Here is an 18,560-nt window from a genome sequence, read left to right on the forward strand (position 1 = left end):
AACTGTCATACAGTAGTATTTATATGCAAGAAAGATTTCACAAAGTTCTCACATGTGTCACAACAACAGCTAAACTGTAAAACATGATGGATACCAGAAAATAGTTTGACTAATATCTGCCAGATCGCAGAGGGCAGTGAATTCACAGACAATCTCATGTCCAACAGTTCAACAGTCCGCTTCTTATCATATTGCTTTTCCTTTTATTACATCTGACTAGCAGAGTTTAGAAAAAAGGCCACTTCTAGTGTGTTGTGGTTCATCGTGTGGTAAAGAGGAGGTGACAGATATTCACACGTCTTCTGTCTGCCTGAATGTGTGGTCAGCTCTGTTTCGGTCGCTGAAAAAATAATGGCCTCATCTGTCGCAGGCGATGCATGGATCTCCCCTGAAGCCTGTGGAAACGACACGCTTTCAGACACGATATGCAAACCGACATAAAGATGCTACAGATGTAAAGAAGTATCACACACACACACTTGAGTGAGATTTCATATTTCTGGATTTTGGATTTGTTTTGTAACTACCTACTGCATTATGTAGTCTCTTTCTCTTTCTCTCTCTCTCTCTCTCTCTCTCTCTCACTATCTCACCGTCTTTATCTCACTTTTGTGTGGTGCGCACCTCCGTCTGAAGTTAATTAATGAACCGAAGCAGACGAGACACTTCAGGCGACAATGATAGAAGAGTTATATCACTCTGTGCGAGATGACTGGAGGAAATTATTAACACGATGTAGGCGCAAACACGGGCCTCTTAAATTAATACTGCGGTAAATTGTTTCGGTAATGGCGACAGCTTTCCTGATTTATAAACAAAAGAATGTGCTGTATTATTGTGTCCTGCAGAAAGTACAGTACATTTTGTACATTTCTAATCAGCTTTATAAGGAGGCAATTTATAATCATGCTCGTAGGCCATAAAGGAATACTTCACCCACATATGAACATTTCTATTTTCATTTTTTGGCCAGCATGCCATTCTTTTCTTCAGCTGAACACAAACATAGTTTTATATTAAAATGCCTTGATATTTTCGTTTTATATTTGGCTCAATATAATTAAGCTCGAAAAAGCACATCAATCTTTCATTAATTTAAAGGCCTAGTGGGTAAAAAAAAACTCTGATCATTTTGAACGCGCATATTTATTTGCTTTAAAAGACACTAATTAACCTTTTTATTACTTCACGACTTGGAACCCCATATAAGAAGATAATACCACGGCATTTTTTATTTAAAATGTTCAGGTGAAGAAGGAGAGTAAATTATAAAATATTTTTGGACGAACTACTACTCTAAATTGTGCTCATAGAATTAGAGCAACTATTTTAGCAGAATCTGGACCTGCTTTTGAAATAAGTTGATGCAATTAGATATGTTTCAAACAAATATGAAATATAATAATGTAACATTAACTTAAGAAATTTGTCAAATTCAGCAATGCTGTAAAAAAAACTTTTGTAGTGCTTGAGTTCCTCTTTATAGCCTTTCCGACCACTGAGTTTTGAATTCAGAGAGAATCATCTTTGCTTTCAAAATCTGTTTATGTATTATTTTAGGTACAAGCAAGGTTTTTGGGACACAATGCTGCCTCTGAACATTGTCAGCTGTATTTGAAACCAAAACGCTGCAAGCTTTTTATTATAAAAGAGCGCCGTTGTCACCTTTTTCTTGTTAAAAAATAAGCCAAGCGAGAACACGGCCTGAAAGGTTTTTCACAGCAATGCCATATAAGAAACATTTTCGGTTCCACAAAGAACCATTCAGTCAAAGGTTCTTTAAAAAAGCATCTCTTCCTTAATTTTTTATAATCGGAAGAACCTTTTTTCGCCACAAAGAACCATGTGTCAAACAGAAAGTTTTTTGAGATGTTAAAGGTTCTTTATGGAACCATTCAGACAAAAAAAACATTCTTCGTCATCAAAGAACCTTTTGAGTACCTTTATTTTTAAGAGTGTACACGTGGGGCCGGTTACATAAACTGCTTAGACTAGTCTTAGAAGTTAGTCATATGTTTTTTTCCCTCAAAACTAATCATAACTTCTTTAATTCAGTTATATAAAAATGTAGATTGGCCTAGTTGAAATATTAAAAGTAAAACTGATTATTCCTGACTCATTGCTAGTCACTGCGACTAGTTGTTGAGGCAAAGTCAGTTTATGTATCATATTTAGACGTGTCATATCTAACAACTTCCATAAATGCAAACTCTTGAAAGTAAAGGTGATACAAAAGGTTTTTACTGCCATGTCACAGAAGGAACATCTAAAGAACTAATCTAAAGAACCTTTTTTCCACTACAATGTTTTGTGAAACAGAGCTCAGAAATGGTTCTTCTATGGCATCACTGAGCACTTTCATTTTTAAGTGTATCGTTTGTTTACATAAAGCCACTTCAGTTCATTACTTTTGGTCTTTCAATTCACTGTATAGTAGAGAAAATTGGTGTGAGCTGCTTAGCCACGGCTCTGTTTCATACATGTGCCTAAACAGAAAGAAAGCCTGCTTTTTATTTAAGAATGGCTCTATTATAGCTTCAGTCAAAATACCATGCATCTCATGCAAACTATGTCATTTGTTTGCGTCACTGAATCATGTAATTGTTTGGGAGACTGAGTCATCTTAACATCATTACACAGGCGTTCATCAAAAGAGAAATAAAACAAACAATAACGTGCCATAGCTGTGAAAAACAAACACACCAGGATGCAGGTTCAAATCTTGTATATGTGCATCCTTGATCCAATTCAACTTTCTCTAATGTCTAACTCTCTACTTTCCTCTCTGCATCTATGCTTCTGTTATAGACAGTTAACTTTTTGGTTATTCATACTTCTTGTCCTTAAAGACTCTCACACACACACACACACACACACACACGCATGATTCAAAGTTTTATGGGGACATTCCATAGACTTCCATTGATTTTATATCAAGCTTATGATATACCCTATCCCTACTCCAACAGCTAAGCCTAATAATCTTTCTGCGATCTTACATTTTCAATAAATATCATTCATTATGATTTATAAGCTGTTTTCCCTCACGGGACCTGAAAAATGTCCCCACAAGGTCAAAATCTTCTGGTATTACTATCCTTATAGAGTAATGAATACCAGCACACACACACACAATAAATGACTGAATATACAGTAAGTGATACTTTCAAAGCTACAGTGTCAACATTTTTTAACAGCATGTGGTTACATAACACAATTATGAATGGGTTGCCTATGTGGGTTGCAATATAAAAACAAAGCAATAATATTTTTTACAGACAATCCTGTAAAAAATGTGTGGAAACAATATGAAAGAGGTTTACCTTCAATATACTGTTGCTTTCGTGAAGTGTGGACGGTAAAATAACAAATGTGCTTGAACTTGGGTTTTCAGCATAATATCAGCAAACCCCAGAATTCCAGTCAACTCAATGTCTTGTTCCTTAAAGAGGGAATAAAAGAGAAAGTAAAAAAAAACTTTCTTCTTTAGCATGTAAGAAAGAGTTAATGGACATGTGAGCCTCAGAGCCAGGCAGATGCAGATGTCACCCTGAATTTCGCGAGGTGTCAGGCGAGCCAAGACACCTCAGGTTTCACGCTCGGTGTTCACGCGTTTAAGAAATAACAGCTACTGAAAGTGAGAGTCAGTGTATAAAATACACTCTCACATAAATATAGACTACTGCTTCCTAGTCAGATGACTGCTTAAATGTTTTGGACAGACTTTGAAAAGGAAAGGGCAATTATACCGTAATAATTGTAATGGAGAGGATGGAAAATGTGCAATTACACGATATAACACAAAGAAGCTTTTAGTGACAAAAGGGATTACTAAAAAACTATATTCTGGTATTTTTCCTGGTAGTACTGAAGTATCAAAATACTACTAGTTTCTAAACAAATGAATTCAAGCAATATATCATTCTTTGCAGGATCTTGTAGTAAAATCTAAACCTTGTTCTTGAAGGTTTAGACAGGAAACATTTTTAGCAAGAATTTGTTTTAATTTCTATTGCATGGGCACATGATGGCAGCACTGAGCTGGCATCATGTGCCAGTGCAATTACCTATTTAAAAAGACGGCACATTACATAAGCAATAAACATTGTTATAGTGAATCAATGAAATTCTTTAAATGAATGTCATTAAAATATAAAATTGGATTGAATTTTTTTATAAATTTGAATGTTTTTGATGAAATACGTTAAAAGAATTGCACGCTCCATAAGAAAACCGAGATGATCTTTCCCTAAATTGAAAAGTGATCTCTGCTAGAATTTATTTGAAGAATTAAAAAAAACGTCGACTGTGACGAAAAACACTGAGACTAAAGCGCACAGGTCTACAGGTTGAGAGTGATTCTGTCTGACTGAGCACTTGGAAGGCGTCGCCCATCCACTCGCAACCTTCAACGGGCGCGTCAGCGTGAAACCTCCGGTAATCGGCTCGCCCTGCGCCTCGTGTCCTGTCTTCTCCACAGGAAGACGCACGCGCGAGCCAGTAACCTACACAGACAATTTGACAGCTACAAAGTCGAATTACCAAATGCACGGGCCACAATAACAATCCGAGCAACATGCACGCGCATTTCGCAAATCTGCACGATCATTTCAAACGCATCGGCGGTCATGTCAATGTGCCATTTGTAAAAGACGAAAATATAAGGCAGGGTGTGACTGCATCAGCTCCCGATGGTTTGCAAACCTTGTGCCATGCAAATTCGCTGCGAAATCCGTTTTGCATAATTACTTAGTACAGGGCTGCAAAATTTTGAAGCGATAAATCCCACGAAGGGATTCTTCTCTCATCCCAATTCACGCGCTCTTTTGCCAGTCAGGCTTTGTGAACCATCTGGAGCGTTGCTCTGACAACGGGGAGGATGTCATGGTAACGTTAATGGGGGTTACCCAGGAAACTGTAGTCGTCATGGAGACTGCATCACAAGGCGGACTCAGGGGGAACCGTCATGAAGGCGTGATCTCTCTCTCAGTCTCTGATCTCGTCTCAGTTTCCCATGCCAGATGAGTCCGGGGTGCTTTTCTCTATACTTCCTTTTTGGTCGACCAAACTACAGTGATGTGTCACTTTAAGGGAAATCGTGAATGTGCTATTTTTAGACTAAACGTGATTTGAGAAGAATACATTGATTCGAACTTGATCACAAAAGAAATCGGCTAGTATTTAGACGGAATATAAAATCCTTTCATTAACCAATTTAATTTGGTACACGCAAAGCGATTGAGATTCAATATAGTTTGATTACATTATCAACAACGTATTATTTTTTTTTCAACATTCATTACGTTTAAACGGAGCCTGCACTGAGATATATATGTATATATTTATATCAACAAAATACATATGATTAACACATTATCTCCGAGCATATTCAGTTTGTTCACATTAACAGCGACATATTCGTTTCACTTTGCCACAAAACGTAACATATCGTTAATACTAACGGGTTTTGGTGATTATATGTTAACACTGAGAACAAACGGACTTACGAGCATAATTTTAGCAGTTTGGATGGTTCTAGTTTTAGTCCCTGCCCTTAAGCCTTATTCTTCTTGCTGTAGATAAATGCAACACGTGAATCGGTGCATTTTGGCACCGTTTTGTACCCAAATGGTGCCCTGGTTTACTTCTGTGTAATATGCTGGTTTGTCAATAACATTTAATAACGCACGAGCTTACATTTTAAGGGGTGCACCGTGTTGATTATTGTAAAACATTATGTGGTTGCCTGTGGCTGTCTGGCACTGTATATGATTTAAACGTCTGTGAAAATCTTTTTTATATTTACGCAGTTTTGATTGTTCTGGTTCGTGTAGTTTGGCTGTTTGAAGGTGCTATTTATTCCTTCCTCGATAACCATATATTCCGATTTGCTAAGAGACGACGTGCTTTGTGTCCGTTTGAGTTCTTCCGTGGAGTTCAGGTGCTGGCAGCTGCCAACATGGAGATATTGCGCGTGCTCTTCTCCGTCGGTTTCCCGGTGATAAAAGTAATTGAAATTGGAAACGATGACAGGTACCGGGAGCGCAATTGTCAATACGCCTGCGATTGCACACAGAGAGCCAACGATTTTGCCTCCGATGGTTACTGGGTGCATGTCTCCGTAACCGACCGTAGTCATGGTGACCACAGCCCACCAAAACGCATCTGGGATGCTGCTGAAGCTCGAGGTAGGGTCGTCTGCCTCTGCGAAGTACACTGCGCTGGAGAACAAAATAACGCCTATGAAAAGGAAAAATATGAGCAGTCCCAGTTCCCTCATGCTGGCCTTTAGGGTCTGTCCCAGAATCTGGAGACCTTTGGAATGGCGCGAGAGCTTGAAGATGCGAAAGACTCTCACCAGACGGATTACGCGGAGGATGGCCAGCGACATGGCTTGCTGTCCATTGGCTTGGCTCTCAGCAAGCTCGGTGCCCAGAGTGATAAAATAGGGGATAATGGCCACGATATCAATAATGTTCATGATGTTTTTGGAAAACGTAGCCTTGCTGGGGCACGCAAAAAAGCGAACGAGCAGTTCGAACGAGAACCATATGATGCAAAGTGTCTCGATTATAAAGAAAGGGTCTGTGAAAGTGTTGGACACAAACGGGCCGGTGCCGTTTACAATGGGTGACACAGTGGTTGGGTCCCTGTCGTCCCTAAACTCAGGCAAGGTCTCCAGACAGAAAATAACGATAGAAATCAAAATGACCAGAACGGACACAATAGCGATGCCTCTCGCAGGACCTGAGCTCTCCGGGTACTCAAACAAGAGCCAAACCTGTCTCTGAAATTCGTGATTTGGCAAAGGTCGCTCCTCTTCTTTGATGAAACCCTCATCCTCACGAAATTTCTCCATCGCCTCCTCGCCAAGCTGATAAAAGCGAATCTCCTCAGAGAAGATGTCAATGGGAACGTTCACGGGTCTCCGAATTCGACCCCCAGACTGATAGTAGTACAGGATGGCATCGAAGCTCGGTCGGTTTCTGTCAAAGAAATATTCGTTTCGGAGAGGGTCAAAGTAACGCATCCTCTTTTTGGGGTCCCCGAGTAACGTGTCCGGGAATTGGTTAAAAGTTTTGAGTTGGGTCTCGAAGCGCAGCCCCGAGATGTTGATGACCACTCGTTCGCAACACTCGTGATCCGGCTCGTATCGATCCATCGACAGGTGACTGGGGAGCGCCGCGGTCTCCTCCAACATGTTGTCACAGGCGACGACTGTCATGATGTCCTTTTCCGTCTCCGCGTATCCGTGGTTGTCGGCGTTGTTCCCTCTATGACTGGCTGAGGGCGAGTCAATGAGATTGTAGTGGTCATCCATACAGGTGAGGGTGCGGAGCGGCAGAGGGCGACCCGCCTCCCCTGCCAAACATTGGGTTAAGGGAAAGCGATAACACGACCACCTCTTTCTGTCGCGCACACTAACACACTGTCACCGCCCCACGGAGCTTTATAAACACATGTCTACTCCCGCCCACGGCGAGCATATGCTTGACACATTTCCACCGCTCGCCCAATCGGAACGCAACATGGGCGTTGATGCCCGTTGCGCGCCACCTAGCTCTGTTTTGTTTTGCCGCTCATTGCGCGCAATTTTCGATGCGAATCGTGTGAAGTTACTAGAATGCTACTGGGAAGCATTTACTGTAAAACCCCACATGTATCCATTAATGACGTTAGAAATCGCCCGCATAACACAACGACGCGCAATCTTAACGATACTCGGATTTTTAAGAACAGACGTTGTCGTGAAACGCGTTCGAATGTCATGAACACATTTTCTAACAGACGCAAGAGAATTATCAGACCAAATGCTGCTTGTAATATTATATAGACCCAATATTTCTTGCAAACGTTAACATATACGTTGCAGTTGTAATATTAAACCTTAAATTGATTATTATTAAACACAGAAGGGGTTTTTCTTTTGGCTTTGGCTGAGGTTTATTCACGGCGCGTTCAAGTGACCACAGTGGAGCTCTCCATGGTGCTGATGTGGTGCGCGCGCGTAAAGAGAAGAAAAACATCCGGAGTCTGACCTATCTTCTGTACAGAATCACATCTTTACAATTCTGACGCACCGGTTATCTCCACAACGCGTTTATTTAATTTCAATTAAACGCATATGTATAGAGGAAGATAGTTGTTGAAATAAAGACAGTAGAGATTAAACTGCAAAAAGATATGAAAAGCGATGAACCTGAACTTTCACAAAGGACTTTTTCTAATTCATTTCGTTTTTCCGTCCTTGTGTTCAATAGAAAAAATTTCACCGATGCAAACATAATAAAAGGATGCAGCTATGAAAAGTCTGTTCGCAAGGACACAGATAAATCCGTCAGACAAAACTACCTCTTTTCAGATGTGAGAAGAACTGGGCTGTGTACCTTGAATGTGTCCCCGCTCTCAGTCCTCTTTTCAATAAACTAAAGACTGACGCAAAGAGACCAGAGACTTGAGTGGTACAGTTGAAGACACCAAAAAATATTTCTCTCTCTCCCATTTTTTTACGCAGGTTAACCTAATCTCAAGAGGGAACTGCGGTTATATTTGGTACTTGTGTCCTCCATGTTAAGCAATCTCCCACTTCTAATTATGGAATCTCGTCTTTACGGTGATCTGTAGTTGATGTCTTCCAGGATTGCACAAATGGGGATTGGCAAACCGGAGATTGAACTGGTTATTTGCACAACAGCAGCCATCAATAGCCACAGAGGGGATTCATCTCTGCAAAAAAAGACTTTTTAAATATGCATGAGCAATTTTGGTCATGCCCTCTGTATCAGCCGGCAATTAGCTATGAATTATTAACTTGGACTTCATTTAAGTCAAACAATTTTTTTAACTGGCACTACATGGCTTAAAGACCGAATTCTTGAACTCCAAGCTGTGATGTAGATACAAACTCCAACCACACAATACAGCACTTTGATAAGACAATCCAGCAAATATTAGCTTGCTCTGTGTCGCTTATTTGCTTGCTGCTGAAATAGCAACAGCAGAAATCAATGGGGTTTGGGGCCAGTGATCAGGAAACTACTGGCAGTGAACATTTAAGAGATCATTACATGTTCACATTGGTCAAGGTCTTTTAAGCCAGTACAGGAGAAATATATTGTGGACTGCCAGAGGTCAGAGTGCACGGGCCTATTACCAACTACAGAATCTAAATTGATCTGTGTGGATTTCTGTTGAATGTTAGACAGCCACTAATTGTTACCCAGTCTGCGGAAAACAAGAAAAGTCTCTAAATCTAATTGAGATAATGAGCATCAATAATTTAGATTTTAAGCATTAATTGGACATTGATATCATTATTTAACATAGCTTTTTTAGTGAATATTAAAGATATAAGGTTTTGCAAGGTTATATTTTCACAGTATGTGCTTTACATTATGTAGGATGACTTGAAAATCATAAATGAAAGTATGAAATCACCAAAAAACTACTTTTGCTGGATTTTCGGAGACTGGATCGGAATGGAGTTAATATAATTGTGTAAGTACACAAGTTTGAGAACCAAGTTTGAGACAAACTATCGTCTATCGACCACTGAAGGTCCATGGCACCATCATTTTAATGCAATTAAAGGGACAGTTCACCCAAAAATAAAAATACTACATATTTAAAAAAATGTCTCAGTGGTTTTGTGTCCATACAATGGAAGTCAATGGAAGTTTGGTCATCACCACATTCTTCAAAATATCTTATTTTCTTATCTATCTTTTTTATCTTAAGTCATTTGGATAAGGTATGAGTACTGTAAATTATGAATTTATTTCTATTTTTGGGCGAGCTAGCCTTTTAAGCACACTTTACCCGCAACTTTTATATTTGGGGAAAAAAATGACCCATTTGTGTTTGTGAGATTCGCTGCTCTTTGAAACCTCGTTTCACATTCATCACCCGTTTTGCCAATATTATTGAACGTACTGTATGGCATCGTGCTCATCCCCGTTTTTACAGCATCTCCTATTTAATTAGACAGCACAACCAACAGAACAGCTGCTGTCATGACAATCAGAAAAACAAACATGCTCAAAAGACATGCACCTATTTCCATGGGAATAACTGTTGACTCGACCTCAACCCTGCCAACCATTTTAACCATTGGGAAATAATACTCACCAACCCACATACATGCACAACAGGATGTACACAAACATGCATTCGATCGCAACCTTGTTTCTGAGAAAACTGTAGCTTCTCATGAACAAATTAGAGGTGGAAGAGCATGCAAAATGAAACTCATCTAAATCTGTTAAGAAGCAAAACAAAAATATTTTGTGATATCACAGCGATTGTGTCAATAATAGCTAGGAACGAATAAGAAAAGAATTGGTCGTATATGAGATCCTTAAAAGTGCATTTTAATAAGTGAATGTAGGCGGGGTTATAACATTAACATTTCCAGATCAAAAAAAGGGGTCAAAGGCATCGTGTTATAGAACAACAATAACACCAGACTGTAAAAAATTGACCTCCTTAAAGGGATAGTTCACCCAAAAATAAATAAAATTTACTCACCCTTTTTATCATTTCAAACCTGTATGACTCTCAGTCTTCCACAGAACACAAAGATGATTTTTTGAAGAATGTGGTTTACTGGCCCCCATTCACTTGCATTGGTTTTGTGTCCAAACTGAAGTGAATGGGGTCCAGTGGTGTACGGTTACCACCTTTCTTCAAAATATCTTCTTTTGGGTTCTGAGGCAGAGAGAAAGTCATAAAGGGTTGAAATGACAAGAGGGTGAGTAAATGATGGCAGAATTATGGGTGAACTATCACTTTAAGCCCCGTTGAAGAGATTAAAGGTAACCCATCAAGGGTAAAGGTCATGGGACAGAGATCCAGTCATAAATCACCTTCCTATATATTTCTCTCTCTTTCTCTATATGGTCTTTATAAGACTCTGTCAGTGTAATGAATGGACTGAGAATGGTGAAGCTGCTCTTGGCTTTTAGGTTATAGCCCTACCTGCCCTTGAGGGAGACATGAGGACCAATGCATCTCCTAACACGCTATGTGGTAAGTGTTACACAAACCGCTGATTGTGTGATTGATCCTCATCCATACTCTGAGTAAATCAGTGACAGTAATCTGCACGTTCTGGCAGTTAACTCTTCGATCTATCAGATGCAGATGGGATCGACTTATGCTTAATTTATGGTTCAGTCAAACAATGGATAGAGACAGAAAGAGAGAGAGAGAGAGAGAGAGAGAGAGGGAAATATATTTGAACGTGTTAGAGATGTCAATGAATTTCAGTGATGAGAATTTTTTAGCGGAATGAAAACAAACAGATGGGTGACATTATTTATACTGTAGCTGAAATAAACATTCATTTGACGCTTTTTTTCCAGACAGATGCATGACTGGCGATGGACTAAGTTTAATTTTTTTCTTCAATTTTTGACGAGGCAATCACAGTGTATGATTATATAAAAGGTTGTGTGACAAACACGATAATGCAGTGTTAATATACTACTCTTTGCATTTAGTTTTCCACAATTGTTTGAATAACTAAATAAAACACTCACACAAAAATCACACGAATTACACAATTTTCACGTTTTACACATTTTCACACTGGTTTTACTTCACACTGGATTCACATAAAAATATTTCAATATGTTTGACAGACTATCACGTGTGTGTTTGTGGCTTTTCTGTTAGCAAATGTCATCTTTGCTGTTTAAAATATCAGAAATGAAAATTCTGTCATCATTTACTAACCTTATGCTCTTCCAAACCCAAATGACTTTCTTTTAAGGAAATGCAAAAAGTTACTTCAAGAGTTCACCTCGCAGATAATAAGTACGGATGATACGGGACGGAGAGTATGCGTATTTGGTAACTCCTCCGTACTCAACCCCCGCCCCTTGTCCGCAGACCCACCCGTTCCATTGCGGTAAAAACGGGCTGATGGTTATGAGTTGGGGTGGAGAAGGGATGATGCGAAAATGTAAAGAGAATAAGGGGAAAGTGTCTTGTCTATTTGTAGAGGTTTTTACCCCGAGCTAAAAGGATGATTGGTGAGATTGGTTAAAGGAAATCAGCAGGGTTAGTTATCGGATTTGTGAGATTGGTCATGAAAAGCAAGCCGGGTTAATTATCTGATTGGTGTGATTGATAGTTATCTGCACGTGTTCTTCCCGAACTTTGTTAATAAAACATCATATCTTGAAGAATGTTACAGTGTGCAGGCGCACGATGGCCTTAAAGGAACAGGTCGCCCAAAAAAAGAATAATCTTTATTTATTCACACTTATGTTGCTCAAAATTTATACACGACTCTTCTGTGAAACAAAAAAGAAGATATTTTAAGAAATGTCTGGCGGTTTTGTGTCCATATAATGAATGTCAATGTGGGCCAGTGTTGTTTAGATACCAACGTTCTTCAAAATATCTTTTGCACACGATTCAATATTCTTTTGTGTTCGAAAAAGGAGGGAAAGGTCTAGTTTTAACAAAGCACTAGAGGTATGTTGCCCTTGCTCTTTGGCATTTCAAACAACGGAATGTGATTTTAATGAATCCTGCACCTCACCTAACTACGCCCACCTTCTCTCTCTGTACTTCACCTCATTCATTACCCGTCTACTTATTTATTAAAGAAATACATATGTCAGCATCAAAGCCATGGTATTTCCATTTATATTGCGCCGAGCTTTCAACCCCTTTAGCTGGAGAAAAGCACCTTAATCTGTATGCTCCAAAACAACAAGACCCCCCACCCCTCCCCTAAATACTCCTGATAGTTCTCAAGGAGCTGTCAGAAACAGGCCAGCCTGGGCGCATGCAATGTGCCACACAGAGGGAGAAAGGCATCCCTGTGTCTCATTTATCACACCAGGTGTCCTATAAACAAACACGTACACAGAAAAACACTCGACAGCTCGCACTCAAAACACATAATGCAATCCAACGGAAAAACAAACATGTCAGTTAACGCACCGGTGATACCCACACATTTCAACATCCGTCGCATGCATTCGCGTGCTTAAAAACACGCTCCTGCATAATGCATGCATGCAAGCTCACACACATAAACTTCAATCCACTCACACGGATATCAGGAAGGGTTTTCCCTCAGTGGAGATTTAAAGAGCTCACGATTCCTAGACCCCCAACCCCCCCCCCCCCCGCACCTCAGAGCTGGGAAACACCAGCATGAAGAGCACCTTGGATGCACCACGTGCCCATATTCATTATGTAGACTGAGATTACACTCCACTGTCCCTATAGGCTTTAACCCATAACAAAAACATGCATTTGATTTCGTCTGCGAGTGAGTTCTGTTTACAAATCAACTTCTTTGTTGGGAAAACAGTTGCCTCCGAAATCAGCATGAATGTGATGGCGTGTCAGACATATGTTAACGGTTACTGCCATAGATACGACACGGAATAACAGTTATGGTAAATTGCGGTGAGTTATGCAAAAGAGAGGGGCAGGTTTAACATATAGAAACCAGAGGAGAACGAGAGAGAGAGGGAAAGAGATAGAGAGCTATGTGAAACTAGAGTTTTAGATTTTCTGAAAGAAATAAGTTGGCATAACAAAGTATCTTGAAAATGCTATGAATATTACGGCGGATAAGTCTCTGACGATTGACGAATGAAATAAAGAAAGAAATCATCACTGGATTGGACCAATTTAAAGGGATAGTTCACCCCCCCAAATATGTCATAATTTATTCACCCTCATGTCATTCAAAACTTGTCTTTGACTGTTTCTATATGGAACACAAAAAAATATATTTTTAGAAATGTCTCAGTTTGTGTCCATACAGTGGGTGGGAGTCAAATTTTGAGTATATATTTCCATCTCTGAAACATCTCTGGCCATTGCAGTCCAGTGTCTGTTAAATTTCAATAATACTCAAGGTCATCACATAAAAGTTATTTCGAACTTTTCCTAAATACATGTTCAAATATTACTGTTGTATCGCTGAATCTTAATTTGTATTCTTTGCAGTCTTTGAGGTCTGAAAAGATACAGAGCATCTTGACCTGTTTCTCCAGTCTTCGTTTTCTACAAATAGATGCAAATAATGACATTTTTATTTGAATGTTGGGAGAAATATTGTTAGCAGTTCACAGAATGAAACAAAAATGATTATTTTACCTAAACACAAAAAATAATTTTGAAACGTTCTCTTCATTTTTTCCTCGTCTGTATATTATGATTTTTTTGTGGACAATAATTTGATTCACACGGTCTATGGTCAACTTCCTGGTTATCTGTCCAAACTCCTCTGTGGTATGTTTTGAATTTTCCGTGCTGTTCTATTATTGTGGCATCCTCCATTTCATATTGACATAAAACGAAAATGAAGCGTGGTAGGTCGTTTTACATATCGGTTAGAACATCTCTGGTCAAAGAGGGCAGTTCTTCTCCAGAATTCCCTGCAGCACATGAACTAGACTTTACGCCAGTCGCCATAAAAACGGCTTCACGAGACTGCGATGATGCTTGCTTTATCAAACTCTGCTAATGCAGTGAAAGCGCTCACAGCTGGCAGCAGTCAGGAACGGTGTTATAATTGCAAATTAAGGAAAGCATGCGCACGGCTCCCATCGGCTCCATGAACTAAAGCAGTTGAAGTATAATTTCTTATCAGACTTCAAGTGATAAAAAGCAGACAAGAGATATGCTTTTCTAATTTGGATTGAGCTAGACCATAGAATTTTCTATTGCTCAGAGATGTTGCCATTTCATGTAGCTCATGAGCTTAGTCCTAGATGTTTGCTCAGTAGAAATAAAAATAAATTAACGAGATTGTTGTTCAAATACAGTACAGAGCTTTAAAATTAATGTAGATGGTAGAGGTAAAATAATCTGAATTTGAAGAGCATTGATGAGTTCATATTGAGATCTTCAATAATATTGACTTTTAATTGCAGACTTGACAAAGCTGAGCTCCGTTTGTGACATTGTAAAGATCTCGTCTGAAACTCTAATGGAGACATTTAAGAGATTTGTTGGTCTCGTTTCAAGAAAATTATGAGATGCAGTAAACAACGCGTTCATTCGCTCTCCATTTAATCTCATTGATGTCTAGGAGAAATAATTGAGATATTAAAGAGATATCATCTGTGATTTTCCTTTCCTATTTGGTTGGTGAATTGTGAATGCGTGTACATCGTATTGACTTTAATAGAATATAATCTGTTTATATGTGTTGCATTATTCATAGCAGCCATGTGTGTGCAAACATTATTGATCAAATGCTTTTTACCGTATTCAACCAACAGTTCTGCGTGTCTATGCATTTTAACGCGATATTTAAAAACAGGGGCTTTAAACCTCTCTTAGCATTATTTTAGTCTAATTCAGATAAGATGAATTACATACGCCAAAATCAATTAGTCTAAGAAAACTCTATTATTAGCGGTGGGAGGACCCAATGGCAGCAGAGGAACCAACAGGAAGGTAAGAATTTCCATTTACATTAAACCAGCTTTCAAATCCTATCTAGGTCAGGCAGATGACATCAAATATAGACATACGTTCCCGGATGCCATTGGGGTCCATATGTGATGTGTAAGATTTATGTTGCGGTGATGATTTACCGTGTGTAAACCCATGGTGCAAGATCTGTAATCTGGAGAACTTTCAAAACATGGAGACGAAAAATCACTGGGTGAAAAATAATAAACGCTCCGAGTGACGCAAGAAACTTTGTAGTAGCTTGGTTCAATACAATTTCCATCTATGGTCATGTGCACCTTTTATAGTCTCATGAGTGGTCCTGGAGCATGAAGCCAAATTAGTGACACAATTATGGTAGAACTATCATTGATAATTCCTAGAATGGATCGTTATGAGCAACCTTTGAAAAAAAAGCATTATATTTTCCAGCAGAAAAATCACAATGGATACAAGCAGATCTTAATGATTTTAATCCAGTTAGAATCAGCATCTCTCCAGAGCAACGTAAAACTGGGTTAGATCTCATGAGTCGACCGCATGCTCCAGAAGCAACAAGGATCTTTTTCTGGTGTGAGGCTTGAGCTGTTTATTTTTGAAAATATTCCTTTTTTAAATGGCATTTGCAGCTCAAACCCCCCTTATAAAACAGGGCACGAATTATTTGAAGCTGCATACGATTTAAATAAATTACTGCTATTGCTTTATTTACAAAGGATGGATTTGGATCTATATAATGCATTAGAGATGCTTCATATAATTGCAGAAAATCTAAATATTGCATTCTGTATACCAAAAACTTGTTTCTCAAACCCTCCAACCCAAAACAGTTTGTGACAAACGTCTTTCAAAAAACATATTGCTATTTACAGAATAACCATCAACCATATATTAAGATGCCTCTTTGTTCAATCTCATAATGAATTGTATTGTAAACACGTTATGTCATCAAAGTGTAATATAGACAGAAAATATAACCAGGTAATGACTCGTAACTTCCTCAAAAAAGGTATACGCAGTAAATGTTTAATGTTTAATTTCTTAACAGCTTCTGAATTTAGAATGCAGGACTCCTCAGGTAAACATTGAGACGTAACAAACAAATAAACTATGATGATTCCCTCTGAAGTTTAAAGAAATACAAAAAAAGTATAAACTCTGAAGCACAGCAATGATACAATGATAAGTCTGGTTCTTTTGAGGTCACTGTTATGTTAAACTACAAATATTACTCAAAAAATTTTGTTTTATACCGTTCTGTAAAACTATACATATATAAATACATATATAGCCACAAAACAAATAAAACGCAATAATAACTACTCATCTCACTTACTTTTTGCTAAAGTTTGAGTGACAGCACAAAAAGGACTTGAACTCACTAGAGTGTGCTTGGAGTTATTTAAGGACTGCCTGATTTTGGGAATGTGTCCCATATTGAAACGACCTAAAGCAACATGGGCAGATGTTGTTAAATGTTAGAGCAGAGCCATCATCTGACCACAAGCATCATCAGACACCAAAAGGTCAGCAGTATCCATCTGTTAAATGCCACGTAAATGTCATTAACATAAAAATGGACGGCCTGTAACTGAAAGGGATCCACTGCCATTCAGACCAATCGAGAAGCTATCACAACCCTTGAGAAACGCATCAGTAATTTTAAAATAGAGAGAAACTAATAAAAATGTCCTGAAATTGGAATGCAATAAAATGAGTATTAATATTTCTTACCTGGAACAAAAGTCTTACATCATCACAGATATGTTTATTTCATAAATTCCTGAATGAATTCTGTACTGTATATGCCATACATGGAACACAAAAGAAAATATTTTGAGAAATGTCTGAGTGGTTTTGTGTCCATATGGAAGTCAATGGGGGAAGATGTTGTTTGGTTACCAACGTTCTTCAAAATATCTTCTTTTGTGTTTTCCACAAGAAAGCCATACAGGTTTGGAATGACAGGAGGACGAATAAATAATGAAACGATTTTCATTTTATCGTCTACATTTGGTGTCTTGAATTGCATTTCTTCATCTCAAAGGAGCGAGTGATGAATCGGTGGAGAGGAAAGGAGGAAAGCCCAGTCAGGGAATCCTAATGACCTTATTGATCGTGATGCAACCATGCAAAGCGCCTGGCATGACAGAATATCATCGGAGTACATCAACCAAAAGAAGAGGTGGAAAATTACTCACAAAACTCTATAAACGACTTTGATAGATGACTCTTTACATATCAGTGGGAGGAGGAAATGATGTGAGCTCTTGGGCATGCTGCGTGATACAGTTATCCCAATTATACTGAAACAGGCATAAACAACAAAAGACATTAATATTGCATAAATTGTCTTCAACGAAATGTAATCGCCCGCTCTGTGAAAACGTATGAACGAACCAAACCGAGTGCTACAGATCTGAGATGTTCTGAAACATGCACGTGGCCCAAATTTCCCCGCATGTTAACACGCTTCTGGTTTAAAAACAAACCAGCGTTCTCATTTCAGCTCCATCTCCCTCCCGGCAGTAAAATCCCGTTCATGTCTGCCTGTGTGCAATCGCCTCAACCCAGTGATTTATGAAAAGGAGAAAATTCTCAGTTCAGATGGAACTGAGAGGTGAAGTATAAATATTCTTAATCATGAGCCGGGAGGTATTCAGCTCCCCCCAAGCCCCCCTTTAATAGACGGTATATATTAGCACCCTGAAGATTAAACGCTGCTGCACGTTAAAGGGACAAAAGAGAGAAGGACGACACGGCGCTTACCATCGCACCTGTGTCCTACATCCTCTGGCGTAACCTTAGCGTTGTTATTGTCACCTTCGCCGTTAGCATATTTACTGTGGGATTGTTTTTTGATAGAAAAGCGGCGGTTGAAAGCGGCACTGGGCCTTTGTAGTGCCAATTGAAGCTTTGTTATAGATTTTGTTTGATCTTTTTAATCAAAAACAAAAAATTGTTGTAACATTGTGATATTCTGTTAGGAGTGCTATACAGAAAAGAAGCGAAAATACTTGGAAATACTTTCTACTCTATTAAATATACTCTGCCATCTAATACTGTATTCTGGCCTTTGTGACTCCGTAACTAAATCGAGTGCCCTTGATATTTCAGGCCTCTGT

The 18,560-nt window shown here is 38.9% G+C and overlaps 1 protein-coding gene across 1 annotated transcript; it reads right to left on the bottom strand.

Annotated features, from left to right (window-relative positions):
- On the bottom strand, positions 1-7,408 carry kcna3a (potassium voltage-gated channel, shaker-related subfamily, member 3a). The gene is made up of 3 exons (XM_056751283.1): positions 4,908-7,408; positions 3,324-3,442; positions 1-395 (listed from the first exon to the last, which is right to left on the bottom strand). Exon 1 carries the CDS (start codon positions 7,319-7,321, stop codon positions 5,774-5,776), a length of 1,548 nt encoding a protein of 515 aa, XP_056607261.1. The 5' UTR covers positions 7,322-7,408; the 3' UTR covers positions 1-395; positions 3,324-3,442; positions 4,908-5,773.
- Between the last annotated feature and the right edge of the window lie 11,152 nt (positions 7,409-18,560).

The sequence above is a fragment of the Triplophysa dalaica genome, chromosome 6 (genome assembly GCF_015846415.1).
Source record: "Triplophysa dalaica isolate WHDGS20190420 chromosome 6, ASM1584641v1, whole genome shotgun sequence".
NCBI classification, from domain to species: domain Eukaryota; kingdom Metazoa; phylum Chordata; class Actinopteri; order Cypriniformes; family Nemacheilidae; genus Triplophysa; species Triplophysa dalaica.

Excerpts from the sequence above, each read along its gene's own strand:
- kcna3a (XM_056751283.1), bottom strand. The coding sequence starts at position 7,321 with ATGGATGACCACTACAATCTCATTGACTCGCCCTCAGCCAGTCATAGA.